Source organism: Canis lupus, chromosome 19 (genome assembly GCF_011100685.1).
Source record: "Canis lupus familiaris isolate Mischka breed German Shepherd chromosome 19, alternate assembly UU_Cfam_GSD_1.0, whole genome shotgun sequence".
NCBI lineage: Eukaryota > Metazoa > Chordata > Mammalia > Carnivora > Canidae > Canis > Canis lupus.
Window position 1 is genome coordinate 2,901,553 of NC_049240.1, and position 19,292 is coordinate 2,920,844.

General features: G+C 44.6%; 1 protein-coding gene across 6 annotated transcripts in view; it reads left to right on the forward strand.

Annotated features, from left to right (window-relative positions):
- TBC1D9 (TBC1 domain family member 9) overlaps nt 1-19,292 on the forward strand; it is a 135,834-nt gene that overhangs the window by 39,674 nt on the left and 76,868 nt on the right. For 4 of the 6 annotated variants that reach the window (XM_038564575.1, XM_038564573.1, XM_038564574.1 and 1 more), the window contains exon 2: nt 12,520-12,630. In XM_038564575.1, coding sequence (XP_038420503.1) covers nt 12,520-12,630 — 111 coding nt within the window. Of the gene's footprint in view, nt 1-1,159; nt 1,221-12,519; nt 12,631-19,116; nt 19,258-19,292 lie in introns of those variants that run through there. The other 2 variants (XM_038564571.1, XM_038564572.1) reach the window with 2 other exon arrangements.

A 19,292-nucleotide genomic window follows, 5' to 3' on the forward strand; every position in this document is an offset into this window, starting at 1 on the left:
TTTTAAATGTCTGTCTTTGCATAAATGTACTATAACTTATTGAGACCTATTAGGTCATTACCTAAATGTAATTTAAAATTCCTAATTACTTCTATTTCATGATATTAATTCATTATAGAGAAGGGGCCACATGAATTAGGAGGGTGGGCAGTGATCTTGGGACAGTGAGTGGCTCCTACAAATGTGGTCCATCTGGCAGTAGGTGTATGAGGGGCATCACGCCCAGGTTTCCCCGAGGTGGTGGATGTGGCTTGTCTCTTAGAAACGGTGGGCTTGGGCAGCCTGGGTGGCTCAGTGGGTTAGCGCCGCCTCCAGCCCAGGACCTGATCCTGGAGACCCGGGATCGAGTCCCACGTCGGGCTTCCTGCATGGAGCCTGCTTCTCCCTCTGCCTGTGTCTTTGCCCTTCTCTCTCTCTCTCTGTGACTCTCATGAATAAATAAAATAATAATAATAATAATCTTTAAAAAACAAAACAAAACGGTGGACTTCACAGTGATGAAGTACTCCCGCCAGCACCAAAAGGGCCCCTCCGCCTTCACTCTCCAGGAGGACCTTGGCCAGCCCTGAGCCCTCAGTCTCAGGTTTTCATGCCTCTAGTCAAGGTTAGAAGCAGTACGCCGTCCTGTTGCGTATATGGGAGCAGCCGTAAAGGTAAGAAAAGTGCATCTACCTTCCTCTTTCTGGGTTGAGGACTTGTTTGCAGAACCAGGACACGCAGGTATCTAGAGTGTTTTTTGAATAAATTCAGTTCATTGTCCTCATGGGTCCATATCAGAGCAAACTTGAGTCTGCGATAAAAGTCTGAGAACAACAAGCTTGTCTGTGGGGATGAAATCACCAGCGCACTGCTGGGGTCGGAGCCAGCCTGCTGGGTATGTGGCCTGTGCCGTAGCTCAGGAACTTGCATTTCAAGGGACTCCAGGCTTGGGTGAATGTTCTACTAGTTGTGTGGAAATTCTCAAGAATTTTTGAGCAAAGGGGCTTGCATTTTCTTTTTGCACGGGGCTCTGCAAATTATGTAGCTGGTCGTAACTGGGGTGTTAGGCATTAAAATATGATAATGATTCCTTCTCAGACACGGCCCCAAAGAGAAGGAAAAACCAATTCCAAGTACCCTCCCTTTTTGTAGGAGTTGGTGCTTGGAACTTGAAGAGACTGGCCTATAGGGTGAAATGGAGCAGCTCCTGGAAGACGTGGCCTTCAAAGGATGCGTGGCAGGTGTGAACAGCACTGATTGGCTAATAATTGCTGATTGGCTAATAATTGGCTAATTGGCTAATAATTGGCTAATATGACAAAGGCTTTGCTGAGGAAACAGTCTTCAGATTTCAATTTTCTGCAGTTACGTAGGTATAACCCACCTGTGCTTTATCTTCTGTGGTGGAAAATATGAACGTCATGGTTTCTTTCTCTCCTTTGGAGCTCTAACCTTCTGTGTGCAGTTTTCCCTTGTCTGCGGGGGGTAAGTTCTAAGATCCCCTCATGGATGCCTGGTCCTGGGGATCGCGCTGAACCCTACGTATACTGTGTTTTCCCTCTACAGACATACCACCAAGAAAATAGAACAATTATAATAATAGACTGTAATAGAGTTATGTGAGTGTGGTCTCTCTCACTTAACATGTCTTCTTGTACTGTACTCACTTTCACCCTCTGCTAGCGTGAGATGATAAAATGCCTGCGTGGTGGGATGAAGCGAGGTGGATGACGTAGGCATGGGGCCATAGGGTGAGGCTGCTGTCGAACTCCAAACCACAACTCAGAAGGAGGATCATCTCCTTCTGATGGCACTTGACTGGGCATATGTGAAACCCAGGAATGTGAAACCACGAGTAAGAGGAACTAATGTACTTATAGAAGCAAGCATGAATTTCAAAGACCCTACAACCCAGAAGTAGTTTGGAATACTACAGAGGGAATGCTCTGCCCCTTAAGCATTGTCTTTCTGCCTCTGAGCCTGCCCCCCTTGTGTTAAGAAATGCGTCAAGGGTCTCCCAGGGCTCGTCTAGTGCAGGACTGTGGATTCTCTGTACTCCTAAACCAGTGCCCATGGGATAAATACACAGCACAGTGTATATTGTGTTCCTGCCTCCCCTGTTGATGTAGTCTTGCCTTCAACTGAGAAATGATTTTGTTGAGTTTTGTTTTACTTTGCAGTGGGTAGACAGTTGTTTCAATTTCCCAAACAAAAATGTGTTGGGGATCCCTGGGTGGCTCAGCGGTTTAGTGCCTGCCTTTGGCCCAGGGCGTGATCCTGGAGTCCCGGGATCGAGTCCCACATCGGGCTCCCTGCGTGGGGCCTGCTTCTCCCTCCTCCTGTGTCTCTGCCTCTCTCTCTCTCTATGTCTATCATTCATAAATCAATCAATCAATCTTTTTTAAAAATGTGTTATTATTAGAATTGAATGTGCTCTTTAAAACTATGTGTATGATCCTAATAAACACAGCCCTGAGAAAATTACTGCCCTCCAGCATTGCCTTCCTGATTGAGTGCTAGTTAAAGTCCTGGTCTGCAACTTTGTGTTTGCCAGCGCCTTGAGCTAAGGAACAGAAATTGAGATTAAGCATTTAGAAACCTAGAGCAATTTCTTGGATTAAGTAATAAAAAATTGGAGGGTTGTTTGTGTCTCTTTTCATATTCTATAGATCCTGCATTTCACATATATCATGTTTTACAAAAGTATCAGTCTCTATCAGGTTGGAAACTAAAACCAAACGGATTCTTGGTCACCAATAGTTTGGGAAGTACTCTCCTCATTGACCGAGTTGGCAGGGTATTTCCTATGTTACCGAACTTCTCATTAGTTCATCTTTCCACAAATGGTGACAAATCCCCGTGTGTGTGCATGTGTGTGTGTGCACACACGTAAGACGGGCGCTCTCCTCTCTCCCCCAAGACAGAGGCCAGGTCGTATTGTAAGGCGGCCGTGCTTCTCGGGCCGTGTCCTGGGACACAGCTGTTGAGGTTGAGAGAGTTGTGGACGGTCTCTTAAACCACCAACAGTGGTTTGAACTGTGCCTGCTTTACCTAAACATGCTAGAGGGGCTGGAAAGTGTGCAACACTTAAAAACATGCCCTGACTGTCTGTCCCGTAGCGAGCAGGACAGCAGCCCGGGAAAGCCTGTTCTCACGCTGTGAACCTGAGAAACCCCATAGATTGCCCCCCTCTCCTGCCCCAGCCACCCCTCCCGACAAGCCTGTGTCCCCAGCGTCTCGCACAGAGGACAGGAGTGCGTCGCGTCCCCCCATGTATACCTGTGCACTGTTCCTGGTGACTGTACGAACTCGGGGCACTGAGAGCTTGGAGTTGACCCCGCGCCCAGCAATTCCAGCCTCCCCCTGTGCTGCTGTGTGCCCACGATGGTTTTCCTGATCTGTCGCCGGGTCCTCTGGCCGGTAGGATGGGCAGATTGGTTACCAGTCTGTGTGTGGGCACAAGACTTTAAACTAGTTAAACTTTGGGGTAATTCTGTGGTTTTTTTTTGGGGGGGGGGGGCTACAGCTGCCAATCTCTGGACTGGTTTCCAAAAGTAGGAGAATAGAAAGACCTGTGCTTTCCCTAAGTATCTCTGCTTTTGATCCATCTTAATTCTAGATAAATCTCAGTATTCATTGAAAAGTGACAGATGACTTCAAAATTAGAGAATTTGGTCTCCCATGGTCCAAAGTTTAGATGTGAGTCTGATCTGCATCAAGGTGGGATTTTCCAAACTTTTTGCAAGTGTTGGTCTCCTTTCATTGAATGATTCTTGGACAATTTTAATTATTTAAGGCCAATTTGCTAGAACCTATTAGGTACTATGGTAGCCGAATAAGGTTTAAAAATATTTCTTGGTTTCTCCCAATGTCCATCAGGGTGAAAACTTTGTGATCCAATTTATAAAATATTCAGCATAACTTACAGGACTTACTGTAGGCTTTGGAAATCCCAGGATAAACAAGGCTGTGCTTGCCCTCCAGGAGCTCTCAGACTGCTAGGGGGAAACTACAAACAAGATTCAGTAAGAGAAGTATAAAAACTGTTCATGTCTTTTGCCCATTTCATGATTGGATTGTCTGTTTCTTTGCTGTTGAGTTTAAGAAGTTCTTTATAGATCTTGGAAACTAGCCCTTTATCTGATACCTCATTTGCAAATATCTTCTCCCATTCTGTAGGTTGTCTTGTAGTTTTGTTGACTGTTTCTTTTGCTGTGCAGGAGCTTTTTATCTTGATGAAGTCCCAATAGTTCATTTTTGCTTTTGTTTCCCTTGACTTCATGGATGTATCTTGCAAGAAGTTACTGTGGCCTGTGTTCTCCTCTAGGATTTTGATGGAATCTTGCTCACATTTAGATCTTTCATCCATTTAGAGTTTATCTTTGTGTCTGGTGCAAGAGAGTGGTCTAGTTTCATTCTTCTGCATGTGGATGTCCAATTTTCCCAGCACCATTTATTAAAGAGACTGTCCTTTTTCCAGTGGATAGTCTTTCCTGCTTTGTAGAATATTAGTTGACCATAGAGTTGAGGGTCCACTTCTGGGTTCTCTATTCTGTTCCACTGATCTATGTGTCTGTTTTTGTGCCAGGACCACACTGTCTTGATGACCACAGCTTTGTAGTACAACCTGAAATCTGGCATTGTGATGCCCCCAGCTATGGTTTTCTTTTTTAAAATTCCCCTGGCTAAAAAAAAAATAAATAAATAAAATAAAATTCCCCTGGCTATTTGGGGTCTTTTCTGATTCCACACAAATCTTAAGATGATTTGTTCCAACTCTCTGAAGAAAGTCCACGGTATTTTGATAGGGATTGCATTAAATGTGTACATTGTCCTGGGTAGCATGGACATTTTCACAATATTAATTCTTCCAATCCATGAGCATGGAATATTTTTCCATCTCTTTGTGTCTTAATTTCTTTCAGAAGTGTTCTGTAGTTTTTAGGGTATAGATCCTTTACCTCTTTGGTTAGGTTTATTCCTAGGTATCTTATGCTTTTGGGTGCAATTGTAAATGGGATTGACTCCTTAATTTCTCTTTCTTCACTTGGTGGGATAAGCACTGGATGTTATGCTATATGTTGGCAAATTGAACTCCAATAAAAAAAATAAAGAGAGAGAGAGAAGTATAAAAACTGGTGTGGCTGGAGTTGATAACTGTCAGCAGCTGCTTCTGGGCGTTACTGTTTCATTACTTTCTGCCTAAGAGCACGTAATCCAACGTCAGCGCAAGACTTACAGGGGGACATACCAGTAGCACCTTAGGATCAGCAGGTAGGAGAAGGTGGGAGCCTGTGACCTACAGGAACTTTCCATGGAAGTGGAGTTTGCAAATACTGATCACAGATTCCTCCACTTATATAGTATATATATAAAGAAGTAAGCCCAAGTGTACTGCTCCTTTGGCTTTAGGGAGATCCGTATATATTTGGTGAAATGAATTGATCAGGCTGTATATTCGTGGAAGCCTCTAAATGGTAAATTCTAAATCTCTGCACTAGATCTCCAGCAAAAGTCATTTCAGTAGGAAAGGCACATAGCTCACAGAATAGGAAACCAGGATGGCCAATAAACAGGAAAAGCTACTCAAGCTCATTGATAATTGGAAAAATGCAACATTTAAACAACAAATGGAGGGGCACCTGGCTGGTTAGTTGGAAGAGCATGCAATTCTTGATCTCAGAGTTGTGAGTTCAAGCTCCAGTGTTGTCGAGCTTACTTAAAAACAACAAATGGCTACTATTTCTCACCCTTGAGATTGGTGAAAATTAGAAAAACAAAACCAAACCACGGATAATGTTGGGACCATTATGGAGAAATGTATTCTTTCGCTTTCCTGGTGAGAGTAAGTTGGCACAATCACTTTGGAAAGCAATTATGTAAAGTCTGATAAGGTTTAAAGATACACTTCCCCTATGACCCAAGAATTCCATTCTAAAATGTTTTAATATGCTTAAAACATCACAAACAATGAAAATGATTTCAGTGCCTGTTATAGGGGGGAAAAAGTTATAGTTAAATTCAAATGTCCTTTATTAGGAAAAAGTAACTGGCATTTATCTAGTGGATATCATACAGCATTTAAAATGAGTGAATCAGATTTACAAGGATAACCTGAGTAGATCTTATAACCGTTTTATTGAGTGAAAAAGGTTGCCAAACCATATGAACTCTTTATCGTTAATGTAAAATTTAAAGTGCGCATCAGTGTTAAATGTGCATTCGTGTACATACCCATGGGGCAATTAAAGTGTAAGGACCCGGATGAGAAGAATACAAAGCAGCTTGACAGTGGTGGATGGAGAGAGGGAGGTGGGATGGAGGAGGCATCAAAGGGACCTTTGCTAGGAGTGTTACATTTTCTTGGTTGAAAAGGAAAACAAAGCAGGTAAGGCTAAATGTCAAAGGTCAGAGTTGTATTGCGTGTATTTGCAATTTCCTATAGTCTTCCGTGGCTTCGAAATTCTTTATTTAACAATAGTGCGTAGAGCCCGCAGGGCACTCTCTGAGTAGGTACAGGTAGTGGCGGTCCGTCTGACCTTTGTGCTGCCTGCTGTGGCCTCGTAGGCCTCAGGGCCTTGCCCGCTTTATCCGCAAGGTGCTCCAGGATCGCGGGCAGGTGATCATGGTCACGGGCACACGCCTACGCGGCCTGCACTCTCCAGGATCGTGGGCAGGTGACTGATCATGGTCACAGGCACGCGCCTAAGTGGCCCACATTCTCCTGACACTGAGCAAGCCGTGGCTCCCCGTGTGTCACCCACCCCCCGCGCCCCAAGGCGCTGGAGAGCCTAAATGTACGGACTTAGTAGTGTTTTCTGAGCCTCCTTGCAAAAGCATTTTTATGTAACAAGATGCCCTCGAACTAATACAGTAGGTAGGTGTGGGGGAGAGTTGTTTTGAGGGCCATAGTCTGACTTCGTTATCTCAGGCCATCAAGATCGTTTAAGACCAGCCACAGCCGGCTGGCTGCAGCAGCGTCGTGTGGGAAATGGCCAAAGGTCCAAAGGTCCGGAGGGTTGACAACGATTTCAGAGGAGTGAGTAATAGACCTTCTGAGAAAGTCTCGATTGCTGGGTTGGTTTTCCGGGTGGGGTGCGGTGGGGTGGGCCCTGGATCCGGACCCCGTCCTCTCGTATGGTGCATGGACGGTGGACACAGGAGCACGGGTTTCCCTCTCCCCGAGACTTGACTCTTTGTACCAACAGCATCGAGGCAGCACGGCGACGACTTATTATGTCGGTTTTCAAAAAACAACAAAACTACTCCCTCCTCCGGTGATGACGTGTGTGCTCAGGGCTCACCGTGCTCCAAGACAAGTGGGGGACCCGGGAGTCGGAGTCGGACCCCAGGCACCGGGAGGAGCCCCTCTGGGAAGAGGAGGGGAAGCGGAATGGGGCAAGTGTGCAAGTAATTCTAGATGAATTCGACAGGCCCTGCAGAAGCAGGATGGGAGGGGGGGGATAGGAAGACAGGTGTCACACACTTGGGGGTTTGGCATTTCGGCCGTGGCGGGTGAGCGTTGACACATAAGCACAACATCCCAAAGGGAGGGAGAATTGTGGTCCGTGTTACCCAGGGCAAGGGCACACGCGGGTTAACGTGGAAGGGTGTATTTACTGATTCGGTTGGCCAACTGCGTACCGATTCACAGTGTTACTTTCTGTCTGAGTATCTGGTACCTCAAGTTGTCGAAAAGAATTTTTCACAACGATTTTCTACTTGTATGTGCACCTAACGTGAGGGTCACAGCACTATACTGTCCGTAGTTTAAAATATTTTAGCAGGGATCCCTGGGTGGCTCAGCGGTTTGGTGCCTGCCTTCGGCCCAGGGTGCAACCCTGGGTCCTGGGATCGAGTCCCACGTCGGGCTCCCAGCACGGAGCCTGCTTCTCCCTCTGCCTGGGTCTCTGCCTCTCTCTCTCTCTCTCTCTCTCTCTCTCTGTGTGTCTATCATAAATAAATAAATAAATAAATAAATAAATAAATAAATAAATAAATATTAAAAAAAAATATTTTAGCATGGCCCCTACAGTAGGTTTGTATGTGCCCTTTGTTTTCATCTAAATCTTAGTAGGGGATCCCTGGGTGGCGCAGCGGTTTGGCGCCTGCCTTTGGCCCAGGGCGCGATCCTGGAGACCCGGGATCGAATCCCACGTCGGGCTCCCGGTGCATGGAGCCTGCTTCTCCCTCTGCCTGTGTCTCTGCCTCTCTCTCTCTCACTGTGTGCCTATCATAAATAAATTTAAAAAAAAAAATTTATAAAAAAAAAAAATAAAAATAAAAAAATAAATCTTAGTGGGAGCTAGTGGTGCCAGCTATGAATGCACACGGAGCGTTGAGGAGCTGGTGTCTAATCAGAAGCCCACACTCGGGGTCTTCTAGCGGGGGACATTGGTGGTGGTTAAGATGACTGGATTAGGTTGGACCTTTTCAGAGGCCTCCCCCCCACCCCTTGCGTGTTATAGAGCATAGAAGTCTAGTGAGACATTAAAGGTGGGGAGACTGAGGCTCAGGGAGGCCGGCTGTGAGACTTGGGTGGTGGCAGGGCCAGGCCTGAAGAATTCTAGAAGCGGGACTGCCGTTGGCTGCTCTGTCCAGTGAGCTGTGCTTGCTGCCCTTGCAAGAACCTTGATCTGCGATGACATTCTTTCAGAGGCTCGTTAAACCGCGTAAGCTAATCCTCGGCTGCATTTCCTAGGCCCACCCTGAAGTGTGCATTCCTTAGAACCAACGTATGTGACATTTCCAGTATTCTGGGGATTTCATTTCTTCTTTTGATTCGAGAAGAGCGAAGTGTGACAAACCCTCAGTTACGAGTGATGTACCTGTGTTTGCCAGGTTAGCTGGCACTCCTGTCGGCCTTTCCTGTTAATATGCTCGTCCATCTGCAGATACCTGAAAAACAATTAGAGGTCTTTGCAGTAAATCCACGTCACGGTAGAGAAAACAAAAATGCATATGTGTGTGGCATTATGTGGATCTTCACAAAGCCCTTGGGAAAGTGCAGGCTGTAGGGATTTTTGATGTATTTCTTACAGGCCAGATTATACAAATGAATTAATTAATTTTCACTTTAGTGGAAGTTTGTTTTTCCTGGTATGTTCAGGTCGACTACGGTCACTGTGGTTTGGAGTGAACCTAACTGGGTTCCTGTCCTTGGACAGAGACCAAGGACAACTGTAGGACTTGCCCATGGGTAACCTCCTGTACGCTTCTTGGTTCAAAAACCTGGTTCAGGGAGGCAGGTGCCGTTATGATCACTTTATACAGCTGAGCCAGCCAAAGCATCGAAGAGTTAAGTGACATGTCTGTGCCACAGAACTGGTCATGACAGATTCAGAGCCAGAACTGAGCTCCTGAACACTAGGTGACTCCGCAAAAGCTCCTTCCGTGACCCCATGCCGCTGGAGCAGAAGGAAGTGGATTTCAGCGGCATCCTGCACATCAAGGTATCAGATACAGTGAGATGGAACCAAACATGGGGACATTGTCATAGGATGACATGTCAGGAGATACTAGTGGTGACAGTTTTGGGAGAACTGACGGTTCAGATTCAGTAGGACGTCATGAAGAGCCTGCCACGAGCCACGCGCTGAGCTTCCTGCTTCCCTGTGTGCTACTCATTTCCGCAGTCACAGAGCAAGGGACCCGGGGACATTAGCCTCCCCCTGTCAGCCTCAAGCACTATCAGGATTATCCCAAAGCCATTTAAAAAAATTATTAATAGCAGCTTAATTGAGACGTAATTCACTACCAAACACGTCATCTGTGGAAAGTAGACAATTGAATGGGTTTTCGTATATTCACAGATGCACGACCATCACCATACTCAGCTTTAAGACATTTTTTGTCCCACCCCAAAAGCCCTATACCCATTAGCAGGACACCCTTCCCTCCCCTCCCCACCTCAACCTGAGGCGCCCACGAATCTGTTTCTGTCTCTATACATTTGCATATTCTAGACTCTTCCTATAAATAGACTTCTGCAAGATACGGTCTTTGGCATCTGGCCTCGTAGCCTTAGCGTAGTGTTCTTAGAGGTCATCCGTGTGGTAGCCTCTACCAGTACTTCGTTCCTTTTATTGCTGAAGAATATTCTGTTGTATCAATATCCTGCATTTTATTTATCCCTTCTTCAGTTGGTGAACATTTGGGTTGTTTCGACTTAGGGCCATTAAGACATCCACGTGCAAGTTTTTGTGTGGACGTACGTGTACAGTCCTCTTGAGTATATACCCAGGAGTGGAGCTGCTGAGTCTTACGTAAATTCCACATTTGACCTTTGGAGGATCTGCCAAAGGATTTTCCTAAGTGGCTGCACTATTTTACATGCCCACCAGCAGTAGATGTTTTCCGTTTCTCCACATCCTGGGCGATACTTCATATCCTCTCTTCTTGGTTAAGCCATCCTAGTGAGTGTGAAGCGTAACTTGTTTTGATTTGCATTTCCTTGATGCCCAATGATACAGAGTCTGTTTTCATGTGCTCGTTGACTGTTTGTATATCTTCTTTGGAGAAATGTCTCTTCAGATCCTTTGCCTATTTTTTATTAGGTTATTTGCATTTTCATATGAAGTAAACAGTACTTTACATATTCTGGAAACGAGTCCCTTATCGGATATATGGTTTTGAAATATTTTCTTTCACTTTCTGTGTTGCCCTTTCACTTTCTTGATTGTGTCCCCTGTAGGACAAAAATGATTAATTTTGATGAAGCCAAAAATTATTTATTTTTTTCCTTTGATTGCTTATGCTTTTGGTGTCATATCTAAGCCATTTTTCATAAACATGTCATCTAAGTAGAAGTCAAATTAAATAAAGGAGTCTTGGCAAGTTCTAGGCAGGTTGTTAAACTGCTTATTCCAATCAGCCTATTGCCCTTAAATCCTATTATATTCCGTATTATTACAAGAACAATCCTGTAACTGTGATATTGACTCCATTTTATCACTGAGTAAACCAAGGCATTGAAAATAAAATGTCCCGCCCTAACATGAAAACTAGCCAGGGAATTCCCAGGTGGCTCAGTGGTTTGGCGCCTGCCTTCGGCCCAGGGCGTGATCCTGGGGTCCCGGGATCGAGTCCTGCGTCGGGCTCCCCGCAGGGAGCCTGCTTCTCCCTCTGCCTGTGTCTCTGCCTCTCTCTCTCTCTCTCTCTGTGTGTGTCTCTCATGAATAAACAAAATCTTAAAAAAAGAAAGAAAGAAAGAAAACTAGCCAGAGTTCCTAATTGGTTCTTCTGCATCCAAATCCTGCTCTGTGCTGATTTCCATCTGACTTTGGAATAATTATGGGCATTTACTTTATGGAAATTGTTTGGATTCATCCTGCCATGCAAGGAATCTAGTTTATTTGACTTTGTGGAATTTGTGTGCATGCCCGTGCTGTCTTAGAACAGTGGAGGAAGTGTTTGGTGCTCGATCCCAGCTTGGGGTAGGTAAAGGAGGCACACATCTCTGGAGGGCCGATGTTGCAGGAATGGTAGTTATGAGATGGATTTGCACTCCTGGAAGCAGAAGATGCTGCCTCTTCTTAAGTGAGCGTTGGTGTCCTGAGTATTTGCATCTCTCACAGATAAATAGATAAATTCATTCATTGACTGTTCAGGCTGCCCGGACTTGGATAACGTGGTGAGTTTCCCCCAGGGTGGACGGATCAGTGAGGTTCCTGACCCACAGAAGGCCACCGTCCGCCAGTGCCTCTCCTGACCCTCGGCCTCATTACTGCATCATTGCAGAGGGTGGTCATCTGCAGCCATCTCTGGTTTTAATGATTGATGTAACAAATAGCAAAGGACTCTGCCCCGGGGATGGGCAAGCGCTCCTTTCACAGCCCTTGTTTGCTCCTAAACAAGTGTTAAGACACTGCTTGGCCTTCGCTGCTAGATTCTAAATACCTTAAGGACTCTTTCTTACTATGTTTTGTGCCACAGGGTTTGCCTTGCACACAGTAGGGACTTAATTGATGTTTTCTAAGCTGAACTGTACCTTTTTAATACAAAGAGAAATGGGGCAGGTTAAAATAACATGTAGGCCAAGCCTGGCACACTGACTCAGATAGACAGGACTGGTTCCTGGCCTTGGCAAGTTACTCAAATTAAGGATTTGTTTCTTAGGTGAAAAGGGGAGAAAATAATGCACATTTGGTATAATGTAGGGAAAGCCGAGACTCCAACATGTAAGTGCTTAATACCCTACTTATTTTTATTTATAGGCATTTATAAATATCAGCATATGCCAGGGGCTGGGCTACCAGCTTTGTTAGCCTCCCATTAGTTTTGATGCCAGCAGACTGCCTTTCAACTTAATGCGATTTCTCTTGGAGGTTGTTGGAACAAGTAATGTAGAGCCAACATCAGAATGTTTAAGATGAAAATTTTGTCAAGGTGTGGGGTGCAACAGGAGAGGGGTTGTCAAGAAGGGTTGTAGGGGAGGACCGTTGGGAGGTCCAACAGGAGGGGCGTGTTGACGCTGCCTCTGGGAATTTGGGGCAGCACTGGGGAAACCCTTAAGCGTTTTTCCCCCTTCTTTATCCTCAGGCCTTCTCGTGGGTACCCTCGATGTCGTGCTGGACTCCAGTGCCCGGGTGGCTCCTTACCGAATCCTGTACCAGACTCCAGACTCTTTGGTCTATTGGACCATCGCCTGTGGTAAGTAGCGATATTCAGAAATATGGAAAAACATTATGATTAACAGTTTTCCGTCAGAATGAAAGGAACCTTTATTTGGGAACACAATCACTTGATAATTTAGGGTAATTAACCAGAGCCATTTCAGCAGGTGAACCCCAAATCTTCAATGGCTTAACACGGTAAGGGTTTCTTTCTCACCCTGGCAAAGTCTCCTTTGGATCCTGTGGCCTTCTGCATCTGTAGTGACACAGAGCCTCCATGGGAGGACAACTGAGAAGGGAAAAATGGAAGATTGAGGTATACCTGCATTTAATTCCCTTGGGCCGGACGGGTCACACACCACTTCCACGCACACTCTGTTGGCTAGAACCAGTCATATGACCCCAACTTAACTCCACGGGCAGCTAGGAAATGAAAGAAATGAAATGAAAAGAAATGAAAGAGGAACATGTGGACTACTTGGGTGTACTGAGTAATACTTCTATATCTTAGCACAGTACTTCCTACTTGAGTAGGGATCCTTTTTCCTTCCTGATCATAATCTATAATAATGTCCTGTGTTTAAAATGGTGGTCAATAGCCCTGCCGTTATTGGATCTCTCTCAAGGGTTTTTAATCCAAAGTGGCCAAGATTTTTTCAGTTATTCGTTTGCATGTGGCTTTGCAAATAACCATAGGAAAAGCAAGAGCACGGAGCACTTAGTTTTCTTTCCTTTTTTTTTTTTACATTCACTTGATTTTTAAAATTATTATTCATAGACTTTATTTTTTACAGTCTTAGATTTACAGAAAAGTTGGGTAATAGTTCAGAGAGCTCCCATCTGCCCTGTACATACATAGTGTCCCTTGTTATCAATATCCTGCTTAGTACGGTACGTTTGTTTTAGTTAATGAACCCGTATTGATTATACTATTAGTAAACAAAAGCCATAGTTTATTTAGATTTCACCTAATGTCCTTTTTTTCTGTTCCAAGATCCTATCCAGGATACTATATTATATTTAGCTCTCATGTCTCTGTAGGCTCTTCTTGGCGGTGGAAGTTCTTCAGACTTCCCTTCCCAATTTTGAAGGATACCAGTCAGGTATATTGGAGAATGTCCCTCTATTGGTATTTGATGTTTTTCTTACGATTAGGCTGAGGTGATGAATTTTTGCTGAGGAAGATCACAAAGATAAAGTGCTATTTTTATCGCATTATGTCAAGCAAGGGTACATATTGCTAACTTACGACTGATGAGGTCTTCCTTGATCATCCAGCCAAAGCAGGCTTTTTTGGGTTTCTCTACTGTTACATTACTATTTTCTTCCCCTCTCCATGTTGTATACTCTCTGGAAGTCACTACGCACAACCCACTCTTAAGGAATGGGGAGTTTTAATTTATTCAATTATTTTTTATCAGTATGCAATCATGCACATTGATTTTATACTTTGGAGGAGTCCAGTGCTACTTTATTTTGTTGCTCAAGTCATTCTAGCTTTGGCCATTTGGAGCTCTTTCAATTGACTTTGTTCAGTCTTTAAATTGATCTCTACTCAGTAGGAAGTGCTATGCTAGGATCTAAAGATATAACGATAATTAGATCCGGTCTCTGCTCTTGAGAACATAAGTAAATATTCAATTACAGCCCAGTGTGAACCAGTACCACACAGTGCCAGTGAATTGCAGGGTGCCCAACTAAATACAGGAATCTCAGCTGGCCTTTTACCTAGGCAGGAGAGGTTATCTCCGTGTGATTTCCAGCTGCTGGAAGGCCCTGGCGGCCTAGTAATGCTCCCTCAAGGATTGAATGGCACACAAAATTCTAACATTGTAGTGTTATATCCCTTTTGAGTTATTCTGGTTAAGATGCAGACAGCCTCATGAGAAATGATGGGATATGTCAGCCATTTATGCATCCCGGCGAATGAAGGAATGGCATCAGGGTGCAGGGCATGGAGACCAGCACTCCAGTCATCTGTGCCATTCATTCAATACAAAGGGGAAGGACCCCATAGCTACTGGGGCGGGGGATGTGCCCTGGGGTGGTTGATGGGGAAAGTGTCACATTTAGTCGGCAGAAACATTCTAGAATTGAGGTAAAAATAGACATTATAGCCAGCAAGTGAAGCAGTAAAAAGAAAGGGTATTAGCAATCAGATGGAGCCACTTAACCACTTGACTTGACAAGGATGCAGAAAGGACACTCTGACACGTTCTCTCTCACCTTCCAGCCTGCCTCCCACTTGTGTCCAGAGGCTTTTGAGATCCTTTGGAGCCGGGAGCTCCTTAGAGCCCTCATATCTCTCCTTACAGCAGCTCCAGGCGCCTGGCCTTCCCAGGTCAGCGTGCATTTACACTGGTGAGAGCTGCTGGCATGTGCGTCTGTGACTCCTCTCCTCCTGCCCCCTCAGCCCTAACCCTTTGTTCTTTCCCCGTTACTGACATCACTACTCCTCAGCTCGTTTCTGGGGCTTTGCCAATCTACGAAGCAGATGCTCCTGTGAATGCTCGTGTAGGAAAGAGCCCAGAGTTACAAAGCTGAGTTATTCCTGAATTATTTGCCAGACCGAGGCTAAGGAGCACCAGGCAGTAAATGCTGACGGCATAATTTATACCACAGAGATGTACTTTCATTTTCCCAGTAAGTAATGCCTGTCACAACTGCATGATCTCATTTTAATAAACCCAGAACAGTTTTAGCTTTTGTATGTATTGATTACCCATAGAGATACCTCCAGAATTTCCTTGTGGAAGAGTCCATGGAAGTGACAGCCTCCGTGAAGTCCCATTCACCCATTAGTCCTCCTTATCGATTTCCATTTAAAACCCAAATTGCTGGCTCCCTTTCAGGAGAGGATTTTAAGAGCGGAAGCTGCCAGCTTTCAGATTTCTCTGATTTGCTGACCTTTCAGTTTGTAATTTTAATGTTTTGTTGTAAACTACAAAGTTGGTATGTGGTGGGACAGTATATCAAGAGCTTTTTAATTTGCTTGACTTTCATAAATCTTTGCTGTAAGAGAAGCTTCAGCAGGAAACTAGGTGAGTCTAACTCACTGCCCTGTAGAATCCATAGGATTGCAAAAACATTGCTTGTAAGTCATGCACATTGTGAATCTTTAGCATATAAATTGAATTAAAGGGAGCATCTACCATCAGTGCCTTCATATAGACCATTTTCTTGTGTTCTTTTAAAGATTGGATTTTTTTGTTTTGGAGAGAAAGTACAAGAGAGAGCAGAGAGCACAAGTGGGGAGGGAGAGCAGAGGGGCAGAGGGAGATGGAGAAGCAGGGAGCCTGATGTGGAGCTCGATCCTAGGCCCCCGAGATCTTGACCTGAGCCAAAGGCAGCCACTTAACCACTACTAGGCTCCCCCCAGGGAGACCATGTTCTGCAGAAGAGCAGTGGTAAGTCCTAGTTGTTTGACTTGCCTTAGACTTGAGCCACAAAGAGCCAGGCAGGAGGAGTCTTTGAAATCTAGTCTCACTTGCTTCCAATATAATCACCTGGCCCTTGGCAGTAACGTGAACCATACAGAAAGAAGAGTGGAACAAAAAGCAAGAGTTACTTGGCAAAACATTATTTTCATAAGCTTCTTCTAATCTTCTATAAGTTATATCCAGATTGGTTTGATTTTTTTTTTTTTTTTTTTACTTTCCCTTGGCATTGAGACTTTTAATTGGGAAAGGGAGCCAAAAACGTTCCTAAGTAATGATTGTTTCTGTTCACTACTGCGCAGGATGAAGCCACCATTCTCTTTGGTTGATAATCCATTGCGCCATCAATTCTAACCTGGTGAATTGCATTTTCTCAGTGGTTCATGCAGTAAATTACACATTTGCCATCTCTAAGAACATAAAGAAATCAGTATCACAGGAATTTGTCTAGCCAGCTTTGTTGAGCTCATTATATATATATATTTTTAAGGATTTTATTTATTTATTCATGAGACACAGAGAGAGGCAGAGACACAGGCAGAGGGAAAAGCAGGCTCTGTGTGGGGAGCCCAGTGTGGGATTCAATCTCAGGACCCCGGGGTCACGCCCTGAGCCAAAGGCAGACGCTCCACCCCTGAGCCCCCCAGACAGCCTGAGCTCTTATATTCTGACAGTCTCCCCCCTCTCCCCTACCAGTCAGTTGACTGACTGTTTTGCACCTGACTGTCATTAGGGAGCCACACAGCTACAGGTTTTCCCTCCACAGCTGGTGGTTTGGACTTGGTGCCCCAGGGGCAGGAGAGGAGCCAGTCTGCTGCCCTGCTTGGTCTTTAGTGGATTTAAGTAAAAGCAACCCATTTAGCTCCCCCCTTAGAAGAACTAGAAGGATCTAACAGTAAGAAGGGTTTTACAGCCTCAGTGAGAATACAGATACATAAAAATGCTGGTAGCTCCAAGGATGTTGTCTATAGAGGAGCTCTGGGACCAACCAGGAGGAGAGTGACAAACAGAAAGAGGGAGCTGGTGACAATTCCTTCTAGATACATCTGACCTTCTAGCAGGACTGATAAAGGAAATGGGGTGGAGGGTATGTGTTTGATGGGCACGTCACTGATGACATGGCCCTGCATGGTGCCCTGATTTGGCTGCCTATTGATTTAGTTTCTCCTTTCTTTACCATCCCAGAATTTCATTTGGGGCTGGATGGTCATTCGTTTTCAGAACTGAAAATACTTTAGCTGCCCTCTTGCCTAACATTTTTATTTTAAGAGGATACAGAGGCAAGGTGAATCGCCCAAGTTCACAGTGCTAGTTGCAGCTGGTTAGTGCAGAGCTGAGGCCTCATTGTTGGGTCTCTGCCTTCCTAGCCCAGTGCTGGAAAGTGGCACCATGCTGGCTTTCATGATTAAGCATTCTTTTAGTCAGCAGCTGGTAAGACCCAGAGTTTAATTAAAGATTGCTAATTGGTTTCGCGTCAACCATTTCTCTGCAATAGGGAGAGAAAATGTGGGGTAGTTCAGTTGCCAGCCACATAAAATACATGTTATGTGGAAGTTGGTATTTTATAATCCTTTCTTGGTCCGGGGACGTCAAGAATTATTCTTGTATCCTTGGGAACACAGCAGCTTAAAATAAACAGCTTGTAGGGTGCCTGGGTGGTGCAGTCAGGCATCTCACTCTTGATTTGGGTCAAGTCACGGGTCTCGGGGTTGTGGGATCGAGCCCCGTGTCAGGCTTCATGCTCAGCAGGAAGTCTGCATAGGATCCTCTCTTCCTCTCCCTCTGCTCCTCCTACGTGTGCATTCTCACTCTCTCTGTCTCTCTCTCCCTCTCAAATAAATAAATCTTTTTAAAAGAGAACTTGTTATTTTTTCTTTAATACATGCTCATTGCTGAAAGTTAGAAAATATAGATAAGCAAAAATAAAAATTTAAAAACAGTATCACATTCTAAATCACTATTTTTATGTTTTTTAAAGATTTATTTATTTGAGGGTGGGGAGAGCGTGCATGAGCATAGCAAGGGGCAGAGGGAGAGGGGAGAGAAACTTTAGCAGACTCCCTGCCAAGCTTGAAGCTCAACGTGGGGCTCAATCTCAGGAGCCTGAGATTACGACCTGAGCTGAAAACCAAGAGTCGGATGCGTAACCGACTATGCCATCCAGAGGCGCTTCCAAATCACCTTTTAGACTTTGTGTATGTTTGTGTGTGTGTCTATACATACACGTATACGGGTTTATATATGAGTGTATTACTTATATGTATAGATTATCCGTGTCAATAAAACCTATTTCTGTAACGTCAGTTCTTTTTTTTTTTTTTTTTTAAAGATTTTATTTATTTGAGAGACAGAACACAAGCAGGGGGGATGGCAGAGGGGGAAGTAAGGCGGACTCCTCGAGGAGCAGGGGGCTCAATCCCAGGACCAGAGATCATGGGCAGATGCTTAACCAACTGAGCCACCCAGGCGCCCCTATAGCATCAGTTTTAATAGGTAGATAATATTTTATTGAGTGTGTAACATGATTTATCTGATAAACTATTACTGGAAATGTCTTTTTTTCTCCTAATGTTAATTGCATTTTGAACGACCTTAATCAATACCCTTACAAAAAAAAAAAACTTTTTATATTCCTTAAATTATCACTTAAGGATACATTTCTAGAAATAGATATGCTGAGTCAAAAAATACACATATCTGTAAGGCTTTTAGTGTCTCTAGCTCAGTGGCCTTCCAGAAAGATACCCATTTACTTTCTCCCCATCAGAGTGGGGAAAGGACCTTGGTACTTAAGTAAAATAAGGACATCAACCGTGTCCAGCCTCGTAAGATTCTTACGGTCAAGGCTGGATGAATTACCTGGGGCTCTTTTGTCTCAAAGTGGTCACAAAGCTATGAGCATATTGTTATGAACTGTAAAAGATTACAAGCAGAGTTCGGGAAGAAGTTTACAGAGTCACACCAGGAGTTGTGTGCGCGCCTACTTCAATAACGCGCACCCTTTGCAGTCCAAACATAATGGTGCCGCGGCCAGAGGGACTTCTGCTCTGTTAGGCGGGCAAGGGTGGGATGGCCGGTGTCTTAGCACCCTGACATCGGAAGGTACAAACTCCTGCATCACATGTGAAGAGGAGAGCTTTGCGTCCTGTTGTTTGTGATGGCGATAGCCAAAGCAACTGTTTATCTCGTGCTTTGTATATTCTACACCTGCGCTAAGGACTTCACATGTACGTATTATTTTCCTTAATCCTCAACACAAACC